The following is a 24,227-nucleotide window of genomic DNA, read 5'->3' on the forward strand; positions in this document are numbered from 1 at the left end:
GGACGCGTCGGTCCCAACATTTTTCTGGGCAAAACAATGCAAGATTTTATGCAACTTATCCATTAAAATTCTTTTGGATGGCAACCAGGTTAGATCTGCCCATCTGCAACTGTTTGGTGTTATGATTATTACACTAAAAGCATTTCAATACAACTTATAAATATATATATAAATACTAGCTGTGCCCGGCCACGCGTTGCTGTGGCGAAGTATGGTCGTATGGGAAATAAAGTATTGAGGGACTGGTGGTAGTTAAGGTAAAGGGTAAAGGTTTTACCTTACATTAAGTCCATTATAAATAGGTTATATAGCTGTGTGGAAGGGCCTTGAGTCTACACTGCCATATAATCCAGTTAAAATCAGATAATCTGTATTTTATAGGCAATGTGGAAGAGTCCCCTTCAGGGTGAGAAGGGCGGTATATAAATGTCGCAAATAAATAAATAAATAAATAAATAAGAGGCCTAAGTGAGGCCTAACTCTGTCTGTCCCCTGGGCTGAGTGCATTGCTAGGAGACCAAGTGGGTGGAGCTTAGCCTTCTAACTGGCAGCAATTAGATAAAAACAATTAGTCCTCTCCCTCTAATTAGGACTTTATTTTTCTTCTTTTTGTTGTATGAACGTAGAGGCATGGATGAGGGGTTGTGCTGCCAAGTTTAGTGTTTCTGGGATGTGTAGTTTTGTTGTTTTGTCCCAGGCCGAAATTTCATTACCCTTTTATATATATAGATATAAATATACAAGTATTAAAACAGAAGTAAATATCATTTATTTACAATCATGGAACACTTATGAATCTCCTCTCAAACCTATCCCGGTCTCCTAGGTTGAATGCACACTGCAGAATTATAGCAGTTCTGCACCGCAACAACTGCCATAGGCAAAGGTAAACACACAACGCAATATTTTGACCACAAAGGCATGAGCAAGTATGTGAAGGGAATTACTGGATTTATGTCTCACAACTGGGCGATCTGGAATAAAAAAATAAAAGAGTACTGTAAGAGTCAACCTTTATTTATATTTGCAGAGTGCAATACACTGAGCTCTGGGTTTCCAACAAGTACAAAAAGCCAAAAAAAAAAAAGGTGGGAAGAAGGAGGTTCAGGCCTCTGCTTTGAGGAGAGGGATGTTGGTCACTTCGTGGATGCCATCTTTGTCGATGAACCGGGCGTTGAAGGAAGGCAAGTTCAGGATGAAGCGCTTCTGGAGCTGTTGAGAGAATTACTCTTGATTAATCTCGCTGCTTATTATTTTTATCTCAATGTTTTAAATGTCAATAGTTTGATTCTGTTTAATGCTAATCTTTTTAACATGCTGTATTTTAATTTGTAGACTTTGGAGGAAGAGGTTGTTTATGTCAGAAAGCCCAAGGTAAATTGGATTTGGCTCTCTAAAGAGATTAGAACGATCTATCCCAGGCATGGGCAAACTTGGGCCCTCCAGGTGTTTTGGACTACAACTCCCACAATTCCTAACAGCCGGTAGGCTGTTAGGAATTGTGGGAGTTGTAGTCCAAAACACCTGGAGGGCCCAAGTTTGCCCATGCCTGATCTATAACAATAAAAAGTACCCAGAAATCCTAAATGCTTCAAAATCCAAAACTGTTCATATGGATGGTGGAGACAGTGAAACCATTGTGTCAAATTACCTTCAGGCTACATTATATGAAATATAAATTAATTATGTATATATATTTAGGGGGGTCCAAACTATCTCATTACATAAAGGTAAGGTAAAGGTTTTCCCCCGACGTTAAGTCTAGTCGTGTCCGACTCCGCGGGTTGGTGCTCATCTCCATTTCTAAGCCAAAGAGCCAGTGTTGTCCATAGACACCTCCAAGGTCATGTAGCCGGCATAATTGCATGGAGCGTTGTTACCTTCCTGTCGGAGCAGTACCTATTGATCTACTCAAATTTGCATGTTTTCGAACTGCTAGGTTGGCAGAAGCTGGGGCTACAGGTGGGAGCTCACCCCACTCCCAGGATTTGAACCGCCAACCTTTAGGTCAGCAAGTTCAGCGGCTCAGCGGTTTACCCCGCTGTGCCACTGGGGGCTCCTAATAATAATAATAATAATAATAATAATAATAATAATAATAATAATAATATGTTTATAATAATAAATAAGCCCGCTCACCCCCGATCCCCGGACTCAAACCGCCGACTTTTAGGTTAGCAAATTCAGCAGCTCAGCGGTTTAATACGCTGTGCCACTGGAGGCTACATCTCATCACATACTTATATGAAAAGCAGGTATCCCAAAATCCAAATATATATATATATATATTTAAAGGTGCTACTCGACCTGGACACAAGCTGCCGAGTTAACAAGGTTACAACTTGAAACTATGGGCACAAATATTTCAGAAGAAATCATTCAGGCCTTAGCGGCTTTTGTGAATAGTCAAGTTCAAAGTACCAAGGTCCTACGTATCCGCGGAAAGCATTCTGAACTCTAATCGGAAACATATAAGTCTCACACGTTTGATACCAACCCCCCATTTAAGTAACAGATGAACCAGCCAGAAAACAAGGCAGAAGAACCGGTTCTAAGTATTAAATATGGAAGAACCTGCTTTTTGTTTTTTAAACAGGAGGAGGGCGGAATCGCAATGTCACAGTCTGGAAAACATGAAGGCAACCAAGTGGGGTGGGACAGGAAGGCTTATTCCCCAGTAGCAAATTTCACATCTGGTTGCTCTGTGTTTATTTCCTCCTCCTGGCAAAACAGGGCAGAAGATAAAGCCGAGGCCCAGGATGCCAGCCCAGACAAAGAAAGCCAAACATGGGCCACTCACCTCCTCCAGACATTTCTTGAGAACCTCTATGGCTTCCTCTCGGGTGATACCTGGGAGATGAAGAAAGAGACACAGACAGCTTTGATTAGCAGCTCCATGTCTCCAAAAAAGTCTGGAGAGCTTTTCAGTCTAGCAATAAGGAATGAGAACCCCCTTTCCCAGCTCCGAGGAAACTCGTTCCACATGTCGGCGGATCACCTGTGCCCCGGCTCGCTTGCCCAACGAGGTGTCCCAAATTGATTCGTTCCAGCGCAAGGGGAAGCCTTCAGGATCCTGCCTCCCACGGCCAGGGGCTCCGGCTCGGGAAGGGCCCGGACATGGCCGCCTTCTTGAGATGATTAGGGGCCTAAATCAGCTCCATCTGTCCCAGGTTGGCTGCAAAGCACTCAGAGGAGTGCGTATGTGTGCATGGGGGATTGGCCGAAGTTTCCAGAGCTACGTTCCCTGTTGGGTGTTCGTTTTTAACAATGGAAGTGACACATTTGCCAAGTGCCCCAGCTATTCTCACGTAGAAGCAAAATGGTTTCATTGCTGATCAATAATCATTGCCATTGAGCCTGCTTCCTTTGGGGAAAAGATGCCCCGTTGTTGAGAAGGAATAGTCAAAATTTGTCCTCGGTGACCAATTCTGATAGTTCAAATTCAGAGTTAAAGCATTTGAGTCCCTTTTGGGAGATGGTGATGTGATATAAATAAAATTGTTATTATTATTATTATTGACACAGACACAGTATGACACAGCAAATGAGATATATATGCTGGATTTCGTATCACAAAATCACAAGCTGAACATTTCCCAAGTGTCTAGGACTGTGTGATGTATTTTTGCACGAATTATTTTGGATATTATTATTATTATTATTATTATTATCATCACTATTATTCAAACTCGGATCCGGGGAGTGGGGTGAGCTCCCGTCTGTCAGCTCTAGCTCCCCATGCAGGGACATAAGAGAAGCCTCACACTGGATTGTAAAACATTAAACATCCGGGCGTTCCCTGGGCAACGTCCATGCAGACAGCCAATTCTCTCACACGAAAAGCGACTTACAGTTTCTCAAGTCTCTCCTGACACGAAAAAAAAAATCAAACTTGCATCCATGCTTTGGAAGTGAAACTAATGTGTTAAATTGGAAATCAGGGGTGTTTTAACCATTTTGGCGGTTGAGTTGCTTTTGCAAATGACACAAGCCATCAGCAAAAAAATATATCCAGCTACTCCCATGTGCCAATAATTAAGTACTGTATTACTAAAGGTTTAACAAATAATTTTACCATGTTTCCTGGGCCATTTTAGCCCCTAGAGAGTGCTTTTTATAAAAAGGAGGTGTACCAAAGTGATTCCAGGTCGCTTCCTTTTCAGGAATGTTCTAAAGGGACAAAGTGACCACCTAAAAGAAACTGATCTAAAGAGGGTATCTGCTTCTTTGTGTGTTTGCCTACAGCTGGACACTTCCTGGACAACTTCACTCTCACTTGGCAACTACAGAGTCTTAGGAAGCACAGATCAATGGCACGGATAGGGAATAATTTTGAATAAGGACTTCTGACTATACCTTCCTATGTCACCAACAGGATGCCAACACAACGTAGTCATGCTTATCCTGATGGGAGAGCCAAGTCTGAATAACACACCCTGGATTAAAGCAAGCCTTTGATGACCATACAGCTCAGACACAAGGAAACTGAAGCCACAAAGCTTTTGTTGTGACTAACTTCCCCCTGAACTCTGCCCTCTGAAGAAGTTCACTCTTGGAGGCCTCTGGGAGCAGCTGGTTATTGAAAACAATCCCTCAGCCCCCCCAGCCCCCAAAAAAGCACAGAGAAAAAGTCAAAACCAAAGGGCCGGAACCAGGATGAGTTCTGGTTTTGATTTCCAGAACTGAGGTCCATGGAGGGGTGCATGTAATTGATCCCCGATGCGGTTGCGTGCCCCTTGTTTGTGGAATTTGTTAGAAATTATACAAAATAGAGAGTCAAAGAGGCATTTAGACCCCTAAAAACTTGCCTGCAGACACCCGGAAAGCCTATCTTACCGTCCTGCCAAGATTTTCAGAATTTGGGTACTACTCCCACATCTCTACACTTGCCTTTTACCACTTTAAGGAGCAGGGATTCAATGCAAAAGAGGAGCTAATCAAGGAGGAACAAGGCCCCCTGAGGCAAAGGGTCCCATCTACCTGGTTTGTAGTAGCGGTCAAGGATGCTGAGGGTGAGGAACGCTCCATAACCGTGGGCTGCGAAAGGGGCCTTTGCTAAGGAGGCCAGGTAGTCCATGTAGTAGAGGGTGGGCCCATCGTGCTCATCGTAACCCGCCAAGAGCAGGTTGACATGATACGGAGTCTGCAGCGAGGAGGAAAAGGAAGAAGTCACAACCTTTAGATATCTTAGGCAACAATATTTTGCCTTCACTGAGCTTGGATTAAAACAGGGTTGGGGGAGAGGGTTTGGGGCAAATCCTACTCTGTATTCCACCACCATCTTCTGCATCATATCTACTGATGGGGATGACTTATGCTACAGTGGTATGATTCAAGTGCTAAGGCTACATCACATGGGATCCTGGGATGTCGTTTGGCTGAAGAATCTAAATGTTTTGCTTTGAAGATCAGATAGGACTTTGTGCCTCTATCAGCTTGCAATTTATTTTATTTTATTAATTACAGCATTTCTACCCCGTCCTTCTCACCCGGTACGGGGACTCAGGGCAGCTTACAATATAAAACACATATACCCTGTTTCCCCGAAAATAAGACATCCCCGAAAAATAAGACCTAGTAGAAGTTTTGCTGAATTGCTAAATATAAGGCCTCCCTTGAAAGTAAGACCTAGCAAAGTTTTTGTTTGGAAGCATGCCCAGTGCCTGCCAAACAGAATACCAGAGCATGCAGGATTGGTAAATGTACATGGAAATAGTGGTAGTAACAAGAAATTCTTGATAGGATTCACAGTTTGTCTGGTTATGCTGGTTTGTGGTGACAACTACTGTACATTTTTTTGTTCAACAATCAATATGAATTCTTCTTCATGTAAAAATAAGACATCCCCTGAAAATAAGACCTAGCACATCTTTGGGAGCAAAAATTAATATGACACTGTCTTATTTTCGGGGAAACACGGTATAACAGTTACAATAATATTTCAGCAATGTCTTCTTCCTCCCCTCCTCCTCATTCCCACTGTCTCAAGCGTTCTCCTCCTTTCCTATGACTCATGTTGTGGCATGATGTGTCCCAAGAGCCATGGTGGGTTCAAGAAATACAAAGTGCGCAAACCCTTCTGCCAAACCTAAGCCCCAATGCATTGGAATTCCCAAAAGACCAGACAATGTCCCAAAATGCCATTCTACTTTTTTTTAAAAAAAAAAAAATCCTATTTTACCACGGTAAGCATGAATGAAAAACAGAAGCTGATCCTTTTCAGTCTTGCAAGATTCCTTTCTGTTATTGCAAACCACATTCCCCCATAACCCACAATAACAAGACGGTTTTAAATAAAATAAAAATTAAGAAGTAAACCTCCACAGCAAGAAAAAGATTTGCTTTTTGAAAAGAACCTGGGGGAGGGGGGAAAGCTACTCCCGCCTGACCGATTTAATGAGCCTGTATTAACACCCCCTGATTTATGCCTGAGCATTTTGCACATCCAGGAGCTGGCAAACCGGAGTGGCGGCTGTACTGTAATTGGAGAGTCAGGTTCTGGGTCACAAACATGGCTTCGAAACACACAACTTTTCACCTGAGTCAGTGCCAGTTGTCAAAGCATACATACATACATGATGGACAAACTCATTAGAGCCAGGCAGATGTGTGACAACTTGATCAGAAATGCTCTGTTTAATGCAGCCAACTGTAGGAGATGGTGCAATCTACCCCCAAAATCTCATAAACCCCTATTTCCTGCTGTTTGGGGGGCAGCAAGTGCGTCCAAAGGAAGCCAACCCTTGCATTATTAGAGAAGTCTTCTAGAACACAACAATGTCATGTTCTCCTTCTCAAGAAATGCGTCTGAGCTCTGACAGTGTCCTACTTATCTATGCTGCCATGCATGAGCATTCATTATGCAAAGACACCACTCAACATAAGGCTTGCAAAGCATAACCAATGACAGAGATTTGTGCTGTACGATCTCAGCCTAGTCTTGCATCCTTCTCACAAAGTTTGGCTGGTTGAGGTGGATGTGATTCTTATCCTGGAGAGGATTTGATCATTGCATGCGCACCAACAACCTTGTGAGGGAGGCACAAAGGGGCACAACTTCTCCACCAAATGCCACGGATGAATGAGATCTGAACTCCAAAATTCCCCATCATATAGTTGTGTGTGTATGTATATATGTATGTATATATCTATCTATCCATCCATCCATCCATCTCACTTTTCCTCTCTTAAAGCGGTAAAACCAACCTGAAGGTTCACTGTGGAATTGAGACTCATGCAATTAAAGTTACATGTTACAATTGTTGATTTGTCAAACATATAGGGGCTTCACTTAATGTACAGCTAGATGAAGAAGGATAGTAAAACAAATTGATGTCAAAACAATGTCACCACAATGCTGCTCTTAGTAAGAAAAAAGGGATATTATGTGTGGAAAAAGGTAAGTAGGTGGGCATCTATTGTTTTTCTGCTTTTCAATTTAAAATAATGGCTGTGATAAGATAAGGAAGGAGTGTGAAATCCTTCTAGTTTTACCGCTGGAGGGAATGGTGTGTGACAACCCCACACACGCAACACACAACAAGAGCAGAGACAAGGAGGCTTGAGCAGTGGTGTGACATCTGTCGGAAGCCAAGTCGCAGAAGAGGGGAGACGCAACGAGAAAGGCATCCCACTGAGTGAGGACAACAACGAGAAGATCTGACAACCCTCCCTCCCCATTTGGACCCAGGCCAAGGCTGTGCCACCTATAATTAAATGTACTGTTGTCAGGAGACGCATGTCGGTGGGGAAATGTTAATGTGGGTGAGTCCAGGGGAAGAGATACTGCAAGGCTATGCATAAAACATACTCATATTTACATTCCTGGTTGTTATTGTTGGGATGGGTGGATTGAGACAATCCAGAACAGGTCTGCACAACCTGGCAGTAACAAGTGACTGAAATTAAATAGGCTAAATCTCTTGGGGCTGCATACAGGTTTTTAGCACCTCACTTTCAAAGTAAAGGTATAATTAAAGATAAATTACGATTGCTGTTGTTGTTGCTGTTGTGTGCATTGTTTCTGACTTAGGGTTGCCCTAAGATCTATGATCTGGCTTCTCTCATTCTCTCTATGCTGGAATCTGGAGTTCAGGCTCTTCAACTGACTTTCCTCTCTTTCCTGCTCTTTCTTGCTAATCCTTTCTTTTACTGATATATGTTTTGTGCTGCTTTTAATTCCACAGTGTTTCATTTTATATTTTCTCTTTTTAATATCGGCATCTGCTTCTGTTTTTGTTGTGTTGTTGAATAAACCTTTAAACACAGAAGACCAGTATTTTGTAATCTGGTGCCTTTCAGCTGTTTTGGATGGCCAACTCACATGGGATGATGAGAGCTATAGACCAACATAACTGGAGGGCACCACATCGGAGAAAGTGATCGAGTTCATTAAAAGGAGGGGGGAAACCAGAATTACAAACTGCTGAATATTACATTTGACTGTGAACGATGTACAGTAGAGTCTCACTTATCCAAGCCTCGCTTATCCAAGCTTCTGGTTAATCCAAGCCATTTTTGAAGTCAATGTTTTCAATATATCGTGATATTTTGGTGCTAAATTCGTAAATACAGTAATTACAACATAACATTACTACGTATTGAACTGCTTTTTCTGTCAAATTTGTTGTATAACATGATGTTTGGGTGCTTAATTTGTAAAATCATAACCTAATTTGATGTTTAATAGGCTTTTCCTTAATCCCTCCTTATTATCCAAGATATTCGCTTATCCAAGCTTCTGCCGGCCCGTTTAGCTTGGATAAGTGAGACTCTACTGTACTTGAATAATACTATCATAAATATACCACCAAAACTGGAATCAGAAGGAAAGTAGAGACTGAGGGGAAAAAAGGTAATCTCTGCATATATTTTGGAAAAAGTCTTCAAATGGTCTCTAGAAGGTTCAAAAGGCTTCACTTTGCTTATGTTGTGTGTACTGTTCTTTGCTGACCTGTTTTATTTCACATGAGGATATGCTAGTTTTGAATAAAAAGTCTAGTGAATTTTTTTTTGGTGTGAGACATTACCCCTATAGTTTCCATGTTGTTTCTGCCTCTGGTTCCAATTTTTTTTCTGGTAAATAAGGGATGCCCCTGAACATGTCAACTTCATTAACTGACGCAGATCTGCAATCTATGCAACCAAATCTGTGAAAAGCTGCAACCAAGACTGTGCCCAAACTAGAACAGTGGCTGTTCAAGAACGGTTAATATCAAGAAGATTCAGTTACCATGAGTGAAATTTCAATGCTACAGCCCCTTCCCAAACTTTCCACACTTCGCCGCTAGCTGAATAAAACATCAAAAGTCAAGGAAAGGGGAAAAAATCATGCTGGAAATTTCCCTCTTAATTTCACTCTCAGGGAAAATGTGCAGCTTTCCACACTTGACATCTTTAAAAAAGCAAGGGGGACTCTCACCAACCATAGAAAGCCTACGGGCCAGATTCTCCCCCTTCTAAAAAAAGTTCCTATATTTCCTTACCAACTTCAGATGTTAATGGAACACTAATGAACAAATTCCCACTATTTAACCCCAAGTAAGAAGACTTTCCTCCTCTAAAAACGTCATACTTTCATGTCACCGTTTTGCTTAGTTTTTTAAAAATGAAAATTGGGATCCGCAGCATCTTCACACACCCCTAAGGACTTCATCACACTAGAGCTTGGATCCAGTTTAAATCCACTTTAAATCCACTTTAGGGAGGGGGCTTTAAACAGCTCAGCCAGACAGGTCCTGGACCTCACCAAACTACAAACCCCAGAATTCTGCAGGAGGCAGAAACTGGATTTAAAGTGTTCATGCTCTAGTATGATGAGGCAGTAAAATGAGTTTAGGATACTCAGAGGGAGAAATTGTGGAGCAGGGAATAAAGGAGAGGTGGTTTAAACATCCATCTTGGCATTCCTTGCTGTGTCATGTATCCCTACAAGTTAATTATGTTGCTTAGACTCTGCATTTTTTTCAAGACTGAGAAAGGATGGTGGACACGTCTCCAAAATGATGCTTGTATTGCTATTTCTCAATCTGCAGATGTATAGAAATACCAGCTACAACTCCCAGTTGAATGGGGCATTATGGGAATTTCAGCCCAACATCTTTAGAGGGCACTAGGTTTGTGTATAAGAGATAGAGAGGTTCTTTTCACTTTTTAAAAAACTTCTCGTCCATTCGAATCATATGTTATTCCAGGAATTTAAGGAACCCCCCACTGCTGGATGATGTAAACACCACCATCTTTTGATCACTGCTTATTTGCTTTCAAACTGACACACATTCAACCACATGGGGTTCATTATTACGTGGAATAATATTCCTCAGAGATCACTATTCCATGAGACCTCAGACCAACCCAATGCTTGAATCAGAGAGCCTCCTAGAACCTTGCGCTATTTCCCCCCGCTTCTATTTCTGGAGATAATTTGAGTTTAAAGCATAACATCTGTATCAAAACCTCCATTAGGGATACTTGGCATTAAATTACTTGGCATTAAATTACTCCTCAAAGTAGAACTGAAAGCAAATTTGCAGGCTGACTTGGCTCTCGCTATGGTCCAAGCTTCTAAGACCACAAGGGTATTCGATGTTGGCTTTAAGGCATGCAGAAAAGAAAAAAAGAAAAGACTGTCTCTGGAATAACCCAGAGAAATCGATGTACATACTTTGAGAGATTCAGAGTGTTTGGTTCTGTAGAAAGGGAGCAATTAGAAATGCATATATTCACATAGTGCAGCCAAAAACAACTGCCAGGTTTCTGAACAGACTTGATTGACTAACACACAAACTAAGCCAGGATGGAAAGGGGACAAAAGTGATTTTAAAAGCCCCACACATCTAAGCATGTTGGACGGCTCAAGAAAGCCACCAAAATGGACCCAGCTTGCAAATCCTCATACAATTCACACTTTGGCTATCAGAAGGATTATACCTTTCCATATGATCCTGGCTGAGCTTGAAGCTCTATAAGTGAGACTTTGCTTCACAAAGTTGGAGGGACCTCCCTCTTTTTAATCTGTTTTAAAGTAAGGTTTCATAAAATAAGAATTAATGGGGTTGCCATAAGCCAACTGACAACTTGAAGGCACAGACCCATTTTGAAACTATCATCATATCTGGGCTTTAGCCAAAAGTTCCCAAATCACGACATAATCATGGGACTTAGTTGTCTCATGGGGGGAATAGCAACCAAGTCATCATGGTGCAAGACTCTGTCATGTCTTTTTTTTGCCATATCTGCTCCCCTGTTCCAAAATCTCAGGAGCCCCTCAACTTCCTCACGTCCTGGATCAAAGAGCATCTCAATCCCGCAGGGCCAAAACAGCTCCGAGATACCAAGAACAAGAGCAGCTCTGTACAGATGCTTTAAAAACATTTTCAACATGTTAATATCCAAGCCGTCAACTCTGTCCATCCAACTTTCAAAGGCAGCCATGGGTCACATGCCTTGCCTAACACGTGCCTCTCCTAAGAGGCCAACTCCACCAGAGCTTTATAGCCCACTTCATCATCAACCCTTGGATGATGCGCCACTTTCATGTGTACAAAGGCAGACAGCATGACTCTGTCATCCTGAGCCCCGAGGGCTATAAGCCCAGTTTTAAGACGTCTTGTGATTCGAATCACGTGGCTGGAGGGGGCCTGGTGGGGGCACCCACTCTCTCCGGCAATTAGCACCAAGGCGCTACCAATGCACCCCCCATGCAAGGAATGCTAGGAGCTGCAATTCAATAGCAGATGGAAAGCTTCATTCTGCTCACTGCCGCCATAGTTGACTTCTAGCCAATGATTCCTACTCTTTAGATCTGTTTTTATGCAATTGTGATTTTCTATCATAGCTTTGGTGGCTTTGTTTTGCAGAAGCAGTGTTAGATTCATTGGATGCCATCATCAAGTAGCCAGAGACATGGGGCACATAATAATTATTCCTACAATAATAATAATAATAATAATAATAATAATTTATATACCGCTCCATCTCCTCGAGAGGACTCAGGGCAGTTTCCAACATGAACATAAAAACATTCAATTGACAAAAAAGAAGAGACAACTAATTGTCAATAGAAGAAGTGATCCCTTTCTTAAACAATCTGTATTGTTACTTTTTTCACTTAAATTACACTATGTAACAAAATTTGAAAAAAATTCCTGGTTTGAAAGTGTTATTTCCTGTTTACTTGCGCGATACTTACTTTGAAAGTAATTGTCATAGTCCAGAAACTTCATTTTTTTGGCCGCCACAAACTATGTTGGATTGGTTGAGACTCTATGAGATATTCATTGAAAAACTAGACCAAAATGTGCTGCAGTTTAATAAACATTCCCCATGTCTTTATGAAAGAACCAATTAGGAAATGACATTTATAACCCAGGAAGAAAAATCATGTTATGTAGTGTTATAATTTTCCCCTAAGTTTCTTTCTTTATTTGTGTGTGCATGATGTCATCCCATCATTACAGGTTAACCATGCAAGATAGTTTTAATGTGCTTCAAAGGAAGGCTGAACTCAGAAAATCATACTTAAAAGTTCCCCTTATTTTAAAAAGTGTCTTTGGAAACACACTATTAAAGAACGTAGCAACGAGAGCAACCATTTAGAAAACAGAAGCCCGCTCTTCAAACCAACCACAACCAGGGTGGTAAGAGATTTCCTCTGATATTAGATGTTCCAAAGCAGAAGGTTTTCTGCTATTTCATACCAATATGAAGAGAAGACGGAAGTCGCCTCCGCTCCCCCATCAAGTGGCACAAATCATGGTGTCAAAGTGCATCATTTGCCAGAGGGGGCCCTGCCATCTGTAAGAGCACAAGGTCTCACCTCCGGTAAAGACACACATCTGCTTCTGCCAGTGCTCTCCCTGCTGGGCGGCCCATCTGGAGCAGGTGAGCTAGAAGGCAAAGCCCAGCAAGGAGGGAAAAGGAGAGGGAACGGCAGGCAGGACCAGGCCTCAAGGGACCTGGCACAGGGAGGAAGGAGGAGGCATGCATCCCGCCAAGTCACATCCTGGAAGCCCCCTCCGCTTGCAAAGTGAGAGGCGCATTAACAGTGTCCTCATTAGTGAGGAAGCGCCATGCCAGCATCACCTGGGCCATCTGCTCCAAAGGTCATGTCACTTTGTGGTGAGGGAGGTGACACTTCACCTCATCAGGGGCTGAGAAAAGAAGGTTCAGCAACTGCGTGATTGTGTGTGTGTGTGTGGGGGGGGGGGGGGGGACACATCAAATCTCAAGGCCTGCTAAGGAGAAAATGAAAATCATCCACATCACAAAACAACCATCAGACTGCTCTCCACAGGCTTTGTCCTCTTTCACCTCCCTATGCGTATACTATACTGTTTTGTAAAAGTATTTTTCTATACATTTGGGAAGAACATGACATCAGGATCATTCAAATCAGGCTTAAATTTCTCATGTAATAGAGAGGGAGAGAGATTCATTCAACTGTGGCCATTTGGCTAAGCATCTCTCCAAATAAAAAGGTCATGGGCATAAGCTAATTATTCTCTAGAATTACAACTGAGACCTAAAAAGAATGAAAGTTAATAGTCATGGGCCCGGTTACCATCTTATGTGTTTAATTCATGTTTTTGTACTGTTTTGTTCATTCAGAATGCACAAAACTGTACACCCCATCCAGTATGGAAATATCAGTGAAATGAAAGGAAAGTGGGAACGGTAAGCATTTGGTCGACTGATTTTCGGCACTCAGCTGCAGGCCCTGGCAAGCACAGGCGCTTTGGGCCTGCTCACCACACACACTCTTTCCAAGGCAGGGCCTACAGCCTGGCAGGGCCCACAGCTGTGTGCCAAGTGCCGAGTGCCTCTTACTTGGTACTTGTACACTTGGTACTTAGCGCTCAGCTGTAGGCCCTGGCAGGCTCTGGCACTTTGCCGCCAATGGGCTGAAAATATTTGTTTTTTCGGCCCCTGAACAGAAAAGCTCATTTGGAAATGTGTCCATTTTCAGGAGAGGTGCTTAAACTAAAATAGAGCCTTATGAATGAAAGAAACAGGAACAGATAGTGATTCTATACAAATCCACAAGACTAATAGCTAATAATCAACTCCCTTATCAAAATAGCATTCCCTAAATTCAAGTGAACTTGGAAAGACAAAACCAAAGTATGTTTCACTTGATTCAATGCGTCCACTTTAGGTAGCAGTAACAAAGAGACAGGCCAGAAATGGTAACTGTAGCAAAACAATAACATGAAATTCGACCTCATAATCCAAATGCTGGACCCATTTAAATTAGCAGCAGCCATAATCAAGGAACTAAGTACCTTTTAAGGCTTTTGTTAGGAATCCGATGAGGAGTCAAATTATTAGAGGTCCTATTTTAATATAAATAGTTAAGAGAAATAGACACATTGTGTGCACAAAATAAAGCCTTCCCTTTTGCGATTCTGGAAGATTTATATAAATAGAGCCTCCTGCTATAGAAACAAAGGTAATATCCAGTAAGTACGAAAAGAAGAAAGAAATCTAGAAAGCACTCATGGGCTTGGAAAGCCAGAGAAGGATGAAGTGGTCTTAAGGGTTAATTACAAACGGGCCAGGAAAAATCAGTTGCCGTTTGATGCTTTGTGTCTATGCATGTAGACAGACGAATCCACCCCAAGCTCAGCTTCATATGATACTGACGCAATGCTTCATGTTGACAAAAGGAGCTTGTTTGGCTCCGCACATCAAACAACTTGACTTGACTAAATTGTTCGTGGAAAGAGATTAAACGAAATCTGCACATTTGCATGAGAACTGAGGGCCTTATCTCGGGTTTTTTTAAATGGCTTAATTCCTTCCTCTCTCCCGGCTATGGCTGGGGGAGGGAAGGAATCCTTCACTCTGCAAGTAACAGTACTACAGATGGGGGAAACCTGCCTTGCACGTTTAATAACCCATCAAATCAAAATGCAACAAGTCTCTTTACTGCAAGAACAGGGTTAGGGTGTGAATGCTACTAGGGATTTGGCAAGAAATGATTCATTATTGCAGGTCACTTTTGGCACCCTGGATTTCATGTCAGGTGATCTTGACTGATCATCTAGTTCAGCAATGGGCAAAACGTGGCCTGCAGGACATGTGCGCCTCCCCAAAAATGTAATATAATCTGCCCTAAACAACTTAAATCACCGGAGGGATGTTTAATTCAACCAGCCAAATACTGACCAGCAATGGTAACCCAGAAAACCTTTTCATCGGCCGTCTCTAGACTATGGAATGAGCTGCTCAAAGAGATTCTACAGCTAAATTTCTAACAGAATTAAAGACCTATGTCATCTAGCAGACCTAGAGAGTCAGTTTTAATCCAAACATTGGTATGCATGATTTTAATGTGTCTTAATCTTTGCTCAGTGTCTTTTAATACATGTATTTTAACCGTCTTATGTTTCATCTGTGCATTTTAAGTTCGCTGTACCTGTCCCAAGCTGAGGAGAGGTGGGTTATTTCAAGCCAACCTGGAAGTGTTAGAGATGAGATTTTCTGGTGTAAAACATGGACTTCACTACTAAGCCAGGCCCTGTTGCAAAACATCTTGGCACTGAGATATCAGAGTCTCCCAAAATAGGAGGCAAAGAGGGGTGGTCACATGTCGTTTCCACTTTTACTGGGCGTTTTCTGCCCTGCAGCACTGAATCATGAGGGGGCACATGTCTGTATGTATTTTATCCTTCTAACAGAAAAACAGATCAAGAATTGCATCAAAAAGAGCTGGGTGAAAACTGATGAAGTAAAGACATACAAGAGAGGGAAGGGCGAAAGCTGAGATGAATCTGATGTGTTTTTTCTTGGTAACCCAACAGCAATAGTGCTGTCTAGTTCAGAGCAGGTGTATAGGAGTGGCCACATGTTTGAAATAAATTGGGGTGTGCTGGGATGAATGGTGTCTCAGTCACATTCTCAGAATGTGCACTTTAAAAAATAGCTGCCTGCTTCCAGCTCACACATGAAATACACAGACTTTTTTTCTACTCCACGGACCCATTTTAAGCTCCATTTCAGCTTGGAATACACACACACACATTTCCTGTATTCAAAGAACATGTTGCTGTGACATCCAGATGTGACAAAAAAAATTAAATGCTAATTATTTCAGAGCAGCATTGAACAAGAATATCCTTCCAGCTACAGATTCCAACTTCTGAAAAAAGCCAGCTTCTCTCAGAGTTGAAAAAAACAAAAACAAATTTATAGATGAAATCAAAGGCAGAGGTTTGACTGAGTTAGAACATCAAGTTAGTGTTAAATACATAAAACACCCTGGTTCTGTTTTAACTAAAAGCCACTCATGTCTTGGCAACCCATTATGTTCAAATCATTACAGAACCACAAAAAATACAACCACCTGGATCGTGAGGGTGATTGGAAGAGAATTAAGCAGAAGTGGGAAGTCCAAACAAGTTCAGTTTATGAAAAATGCGAGATATGCAAGCAAGGAAACTTACCCTACTCCGCAGATAGTCAGCTAGATTCCGGCGTGTGAAATTGGCAGCCGCAGTTGGAGACAGCTCATATCCTGGCAGTGAGAAAAGGACATTACTGTTAATAGTCTATGGCAAATCAAAACTTGTTCCAGAAAATCTCAAATTGTATGGCAATTTCTGCTCCTTCTGTTGTTGAGCACAGAACAAGATTCCTCTCATTTCTTGAATAAGTCTTGTAATCATGGCTGGGATGTATTACCACAACAGACACGGAAGGGAAAAACAAGCCCCTGCAGCTCTGCCTGTGGACATTAAATATTTTTACCATCTGGGAACAAGGAAAGCATTTAAACTATGCACTTTTCCAGGGCTATGGTGACAAAAGGAAAAACAATGGCAAGGAGACAACTAAGAGTTCACGGATATGACCTTGATAACATGGAACTTCATTTTTATTGCCCCAGATTCTTTTATGCTAAAAGAAGGGGGTTTTTCAAAAAAGAAGCAACTTTGGAAAAAAAATTCTCTCCACAAGGTAAAACAGGGACCTCGCAAAAAAAAAAAAGCTCTTTTTTTTTTTTTTTGCAGGGATGCAGTGGGATTTCCGCATACCCCTGGTCAGTGGGGTTCCCAACCCTTGAGATCTGTCCAACTTGATAAACAGATTTGGTAAGACTGCCCTACACAGAGAAATCCCAGGCTTCTCAAAGTGATCCTATCTACACAGCCAACATCCCCATAGTCAGCATGACCAACTCACCATTCCTCATCTTGTAGAGCTGGACATTTTTCTGGATGTATTCTGCAAACTGTACAGTGTCACCAGCCTCACCGACACAGAGGAGCAAGATCTTCTCACTCATCTTGAACATCTTGTCATGATCTAAATCAGGGAAGAGAAAAGAGGAGAAAAACACCCCACTATCAGCATAAAGTTCAGACAGAGCAAAAGAGAAAGGAAACATTCTTCCAGCAGAGATCATAGTCATCTCATTGTGATAAGTCAGTATTTCTGGGAAAATATAAGTGTAAAGAGATTTGGTTGTATGAGGATTAATTACAAAACAGGACAAGACAATGTATTGGTTCAAACTAATATCCTCAGGCCTACCGTGCACATCAGTTTTTGTTAGTACAGTGAGCCTGCCATCTCTGAAGAGTTTTAGTTTGGGAACTCACAGTGGATACAAAAAAATACAGGTGATAATGCTCCATGTTAGTAAATGGCAGTGATGTGAACTCAAGTGCTTCAGCATGTCAAAGCTCACTTCACTGTCACTTACTAATATGGAATGTGACGATCCGTGGTTGCTGGAAATCATAGATCTGGAGGGTCCACTACACAGAAAACTATTAAATCTACTAGATTTAGTAAAAATGACAGAACAATTGACAATATTAATAAAATCAATCTGAACTACAATTTGAAAAAGCTAAGCGTCCCCTAGAAAAGGATGAAAAATAGTCAGTGATTGAAATTATTAAACTATATTGCTTTCTAGGATTGTTTTGAATTTCTTTTTTAAAAAATCAAGGTAAGCCCTTACTACTTTGACAAACAATCCGAAGAAATCCACTCTACCGGGGTCACTGATGATCACCCCAATCTTATTTTATCCCCAGCCTGCATTAACTAGATAATAGCTAAACGTAGGTATCTATTATCCAGGAGCAACTTGTTCTGGTAAAATAGCTCTCTCTCACACAGAATCTCCATATCAGTATCTCACTTTCATTTTCTGTTTAGAAAATGTGATTGAATAATCTTCCCTGGAGGATATGTTGAAAAGCTTCTGATATGTCATAATCCTTTAACAGGATTAGCAGCCTATTTTGCAGCTCTTAAAAGTACTTCCAAAAAAAAAACTTCTGCACTGGGGAGTTTAGGACCACTAAGCAGAGTTTTTCTTTACACAGGAACAATGTGAGCCTCTACACTGTAAGTTCTCTCTAAGTATAAATCGAGCTGGCAAGCAACAGGAGGTCTTATGCTGACAGGGATCCAACAAGCAAAGTGCTGCTCAATCCACAACCAAAGGAGGAAAACAATACAACATACTGGCTTGGTTTGTTCATCATGATGCTGCATGTTAGTCTGTTGTTCCCTGCCTCAATGCATAGGGAGAGGCAGGTAAGAAATAAAAATCATTGTTAACACTACTATACTTTGCCCACTGAGGAACATTTTACTATCAGAATGTATTTTTTGGCAGAGATGATCAGGTGATTAAACTTCTCACCCCATTAACAAAAAAGGAATTTATAAATATCTGAAAAGCTTTTGTATTTTCTCCCAACGTCATCGGTTCTCACCTTTCAGTGTCACTTGTCTCCTCCTTAATCAAAATTTCTCAGTTTTCCTCCTATTATCACTATGCTCTTAGGAAGCTCCGTCCCTTTGTTATTGCTAGTAACTGTAATCAAATCAGCTTTGATTTGTGGTAACCCCATTAACTCTTCTAGGGGCCTCCAATACAGTACATAAATATATATTCTGATATACAACTTTTAAAAATTATAATCGGAATGTCTAGGGCAGTCAGCAGGTGACCCTCTAATGGAGAGGATGGAATGGAGAGAGCATAGAGTTAAGTAGAGAGTGCAGGAGCACAGAAAACATTAAATCATTAAACATAAAACAATAACATAAATACAATTAAAACAGGATTTAAAACAGAAATTAAAACAACCACATAGTCCGTAATCAGAGTCCATGAGTCATTCAAATTACAGTCACATTAATTCACAGCTGTCTATTGCATTGTATCTAGCCTCCGAACATCCGATTCCAAAGTCAGGATTTTATTTGTTTTCTAAACGCGAGATGGGAGGAAGCTGATCTCACATCATTAGAGAGTGCCACAGTCGAGGGGCCATCACTGAGAAGGCCCTGTCTCTCGTCCCCAACCGGCCGCACCTGCGAAAGATGTGGAACTGAGAGCAGGGCCTCCCCAGAAGATCTTAACATTTGTCCTGGTTCATAGAGGAAGATGTGTTTTGATAGGTAAGCTGGGGCAGAACCATTCAGGGCTTTATAAAGCCAGCACTTTGAATTGTGCTTGGAAGCAAATTGGCAGCCAGTGGGGGCTGACATAACACAGAGGTTTTGTGCTCCCTGTACACCACTCCAGATAGCAATCTGGCTGCCACCCACTGTACTACTTGAAGCTTCCAAAGAGTCTTCAAAGGCAACTCCACGTAGAGCGTGTTACAGTAGTTTATACGAGACGTAACAAGAGTGTGGATCATTGTGTCCAAGTCTGGCTTCTCAAGGGACGGGCACAGCTGGAGCACAAGTTTTAATTGTGCAAAAGCTTCCCTAGCCACCGCTGAAACCTGGACTGTTAGAAATTGTGGGAGTTGACGTCCAAAACACCCGGAGGGCCCAAGCTGACCTATGTCTGGTCTAAAGGTAAGAGTAAAGGTTTTCCCCTGATGTTAAGTCTAGTTGTGTCAGACTCTGGGGACTCGTGCTCATTCCATTTCTAAGCCGAAGAGCAGGCATTGTCCGTAGACGCCTCCAAGGTAATGTGGCCAGCATGACTGCATAGAGCACCGTTACCTTCCCATCTGAACGGTACCTATTGATCTACTCACATTTGCATGTTTTCAAACTGCTAAGTTGGCAGAATCATAGAATCATAGAGTTGTAAGAGACCTGAAGGGCCATCCAGTCCAACCCCCTGCCGAGAAGCAGGAAATTTTAAAAATGTTTATTGTCCCCTTCTTCGATAAGTTAAGTAACTATATGTTTTAAGCTTGTATATGTGTTTTTATCAATTATGGTTAATTGTTTTAGATGTATTGTTGATTTTTATTGATTGTATTTGGGCACTGAATTTTTGCCAGTTGTTGTAAGCCGCCTTGAGTCCCCTCGGGTGAGAAAGGCGGGGTAAAAATGTTGTAAATTGCCTTCAAAGCACCCCTGACAGATGGCCATCCAGCCTCTGCTTAAAAGCCTCCAGAGAAGGAGCTTCCACCACACTCCAAGGAAGAGAGTTCCAGTGCCGAACAGCTCTCACAGTGAGGAAGTTCTTCCTCGTGCTTTTTTTTTTTTTTCGTGTCAGGAGCAACCAGAGTTGCTTCTGGAGTGAGAGAATTGGCCGTCTGCAAGGACATTACCCAGGGGACGCCAGGATGTTTTGATGTTTTACCATCCTTGTGGGAGGCTTCTCTCATGTCCCCGCATGGAGCTGGAGCTGATAGAGGGAGCTTATCCGCGCTCTGGCAGCTTTCAGGTCAGCAACCCAACCTTCAAGTCACAAGGCTTTTATCCCCTAGGCCACTGGAGGCTCCATTCGGGGAGATGGAGGAGGGATATAAAAATAAAGTTGCTATTATTATTATCGTGTGGCCGGCATGACTGCCTGCAGCGTCGTTACCTTCCCACCGGGGCGGTACCTATTGATCTACTCACATTTGCATGTTTTAGAACAGCTAAATGCTGTTTACATTGTATTGTTTTGGGCATGGCCCCATGTAAGCCGCCCCGAGTCCCCGTTGGGGAGATGGTGGCGGGGTATAAATAAAGTTTTATTATTATTATTATTATTAAGGTTGGCAGAAGCTGGGGCTAACAGCGGGAGCTCACCCCGCTCCCTGGATTTGAACCGCCTAACTTTCGGTCAACAGGTTCAGCAGCTCAGCAGTTTAACCCACTGCCTGGTCTACACTGTGGAATTTCCACCTATTGCTAAGGAGGCTCTCGAGGTCCTGAACCGGTGCTGAAGCGGCTGAGGGGGAAAAGGAAAGGTCCTGAGGCTGTTAGGAATGGTGGGAGTTGCAGTCCAAAACACCTAGAGGGCCCAAGTTGGCCCGTGCCTGGTCTACACTGTGGAATTAAAGCGGTTTTGGCACCAACGCGGTGCCAAACTGAGGTAACTCTGTGGAAAAAAATGCCAGGCCCACCTACCGCGCTTCATGTGGACGATGCTGGAGGCGGCCACGGTGTCGGCGGCGACCAGCACGAAGTCCGGGCCCTGGATGCCGAGCAGGTACTCCATTCCGACGTGACGGGAGAGCTGAACGCGCGGCGAGGATGACACAGCGGCACGGCGCAGGAAGCCGGTCTTCCGCGGCGCGGCTCAGTGACGTCACCCAACGCGCGTCCTCTCGCGAGAAGGCCTGAACGCAGCCCTCCGAGTCACGTAGTCTTTGCCTTCGCCTGCTTGGCTTTCCAAACTCCGCCCTTTAACGCTGCTCTCGCGAGATCTAAGCGGCTCTCGCGGGATTTCACCCCCTCTTGTCAATATTGACATTTTTGGCAGGTTTTCCAACTGTGAGGTTGTGAAGGTTGTGGAGTCTCTCTTTCTCTTGAGGGAAAAGCGAGGTACCGATTATGACTGTTGTTCTTACTATTTAAGAATAATTCAATAATAATGCTTTAAAAATGAACTGCAGGAAGCAGCCAGTCTTTGAAGCTGCAAGGCTATTCGGTGTTAATCAAGGTGGCCAATTGCAACATTCACACTTGCCTCAAACAGACAAGATTTCCAGATTTCAGGCTTTCATGACTGGATTGCTGTGAGTTTTCCATGCTGTATGGCCATGTTCCAGAAGCATTCTCTCCTGACGTTTCATCCACAGATTCAGCCACCCACAGCTTGATTATATCTACCCATATATATATATATACAGTAGAGTCTCACTTATCCAAGCTAAACGGGCCAGCAGAAGCTTGGATAAGCGAATATAGTGGATAATAAGGAGGGATTAAGGAAAACCCTATTAAACATCAAATTAGGTTATGATTTTACAAATTAAGCACCAAAACATCATGTTAAACAACAAATTTGACAGAAAAAGTAGTTCAATACGCAGTAATGTTATGTTGTAATTACTGTATTTACGAATTTAGCACTAAAATATCACGATATATTGAAGACATTGACTGCAAACATGGCTTGGATAATCCAGAAGCTTGGATAAGCGAGGCTTGGCTGTCTGGCCATGTTCCAGAAGCATTATCTCCTGACGTTTCGCCCACATTTATGAGGCATCCTCAATGTTATTAGATTTTACAAGGTCTTTCACTGTTTCTGCCTTGAACCGTATTTACTCTGCTCAAGGGGCCCCATGCTCTCCAAAGACAAACCAAAAACATAGGGAAAAAATTAAAAACAACGCTTGGACAACTAATTACATTAAAAATAATTCAAATTGCATCCATTGCAGAAACGTCTTAAAATTGTTTCGCCGCAAGCAGTTAAAAGCCATATGGCTTTTGCCTTTGCCTGTAGGTGAAAAGAGAACAGATATGTTGCCAGGAGCCTCAAGGATGGATGATCTTTTGAGACAATGTATTAGGCTAAAATTCTACCCTGGGGTCATTTATTAGACTTCACGAACTGTCCTTTAAAAGGAGGTTAGATGACTTTCCTGGAAGGCTGCCCTGCAGTGTTTAATATTTAAAAGGCCACTTATTTAATATAAGAAGTTTGTTTCTGGGTTGCGGGAAGCATTTTGGTAGTCCATAAGGCCCAGAAGATCTCAAGGTTGGGAGGCTGGTCCCAAGACCCACCAGAGTTGTCCATCCTGGAGATAGGTAGTCTTTGAAGAAGTTTATCTTTGGAAGCTGGTGTCTGGATATGAACTTCATTCCCATTAGAGATGGCAACCTTGGTATATCTAGACTCAATAGTGAGTCATTGGCATCTCTCTCTAGTTTGGATGTTGTATGTTTTCATGTCATTTTTTCTTTGCTGAACTTAGCCACACAAATGTTTGCCCCAAGTTTGTTCATTCTCCACTTTTTATGTCTGTCATTCTCTTTCCCTTCTCCATGTTGCAGAACTTCTCACCATGATATGTGATGAGATGTTAGTATTTGAAATAAAGAATTTGAAGAGACCCCCCAAAGGCTATCTAGTCCAGCCCCAATCAGCCAGGAAGGAAAAGCACAGTCAAAGCACTCTCGACAGATGGCCATCCAGCCTCTGCTTAGAAGCCTCCAAAGCTGTTGATAGCAAGGAACTGGAAAGGTAAAATAAACATACAAATAGAAGAATGGTATAAAGAACTATGGAAATTAGCAATAAACGATAAGTTAACATGTAGATTAAGAGTTAGGAAAGGGGTATGGAAGGAAAATGACTTTGACGAGGTTTGGGGGAAATTTATTGAGAAGGATTTAAAAGAAATAGATGGGAAATTACCTCCACAAGAAGAAATGGTAATTTGGAAAGAGAATGTAAATTGAAATGGCTCGGGGGGGGGGGGGGGGCACAGAGGTGAAAAGAAACAGCATACAAGATATATATATTTATATCTTTGATGCAATGAATTAAGAGAGAAATATAAGTATTGAAGGTATTGATGTATGGATGTATTTTAAGAAAACTAATAATTTTTTTTTAAAAAAAGAAGCCTCCAAAGAAGGAGCCTTTGGAGGGAGTTCATCAAATCTGAATAATCAAATCTGCAGAGGTCAACCCTGCAAAAGCAAAGGATCAACTATATTAATATCATCGCAGTCGTTGCCAACTATATTGATATATTGATATCCCATCCCCCCCCCCCCCCCCCAAAATGCTGGGACTCAAGGCAGCTTGTATGTTAAAAAGATCACAATGAAGAAACTACAAAAAGTCAACAGTACAACTGAACAATCTTCTTTGTTTCTCTGCTAAGGGATACCATGGGACCAGTTGTTTCATTTTGGATATTGATTATTCTGCTGGTACACTACTACCTCCCTTATTCTCCTTATCACAGGAATCCTGTTGACTAATCTGACTAAAGCACACACATTTAACACATTGTTGAATGCAGAGTCAACCTGTAAGTAAATCCAGTTGATTCTAT

The 24,227-nt window shown here is 42.1% G+C and overlaps 1 protein-coding gene and 1 long non-coding RNA gene across 2 annotated transcripts in view; one reads left to right on the forward strand and one right to left on the reverse strand.

The window, feature by feature from the left end:
* Positions 1–996: 996 nt before the first annotated feature.
* Positions 997–21,569, reverse strand: psmb2 (proteasome 20S subunit beta 2). Its single transcript, XM_003229220.4, has 6 exons — positions 21,337–21,569; positions 17,185–17,307; positions 16,446–16,516; positions 4,981–5,143; positions 2,801–2,850; positions 997–1,212 (listed from the first exon to the last, which is right to left on the reverse strand). Exons 1-6 carry the CDS (start codon positions 21,425–21,427, stop codon positions 1,105–1,107), a joined length of 606 nt encoding a protein of 201 aa, XP_003229268.1. The 5' UTR covers positions 21,428–21,569; the 3' UTR covers positions 997–1,104.
* A 59-nt stretch (positions 21,570–21,628) lies between these two features.
* LOC134293875 (uncharacterized) overlaps positions 21,629–24,227 on the forward strand; it is a 23,676-nt gene continuing 21,077 nt past the window's right edge. Inside the window, exons 1-2 of the long non-coding RNA XR_010000854.1 lie at positions 21,629–21,753; positions 23,215–23,404. This is a non-coding gene — a long non-coding RNA (uncharacterized LOC134293875). The remainder of the gene's footprint in view (positions 21,754–23,214; positions 23,405–24,227) is intronic.

The sequence above is a fragment of the Anolis carolinensis genome, unplaced genomic scaffold (assembly GCF_035594765.1).
Source record: "Anolis carolinensis isolate JA03-04 unplaced genomic scaffold, rAnoCar3.1.pri scaffold_10, whole genome shotgun sequence".
Lineage (NCBI taxonomy): Eukaryota > Metazoa > Chordata > Lepidosauria > Squamata > Dactyloidae > Anolis > Anolis carolinensis.

What these genes read in the sequence shown, in the direction of transcription:
- psmb2 (XM_003229220.4), bottom strand. Translation starts at nt 21,427, where the DNA reads ATGGAGTACCTGCTCGGCATCCAGGGCCCGGACTTCGTGCTGGTCGCC. An exon ending in CATCGTCCACATGAAGCGCG is followed by an intron (nt 17,308 to 21,336) that starts GTAGGTGGGCCT and finishes TCCCTGATTTAG; the next exon opens with ATCATGACAAGATGTTCAAG. An exon ending in TCAAGAAATGTCTGGAGGAG is followed by an intron (nt 1,213 to 2,800) that starts GTGAGTGGCCCA and finishes TTCTCTCAACAG; the next exon opens with CTCCAGAAGCGCTTCATCCT.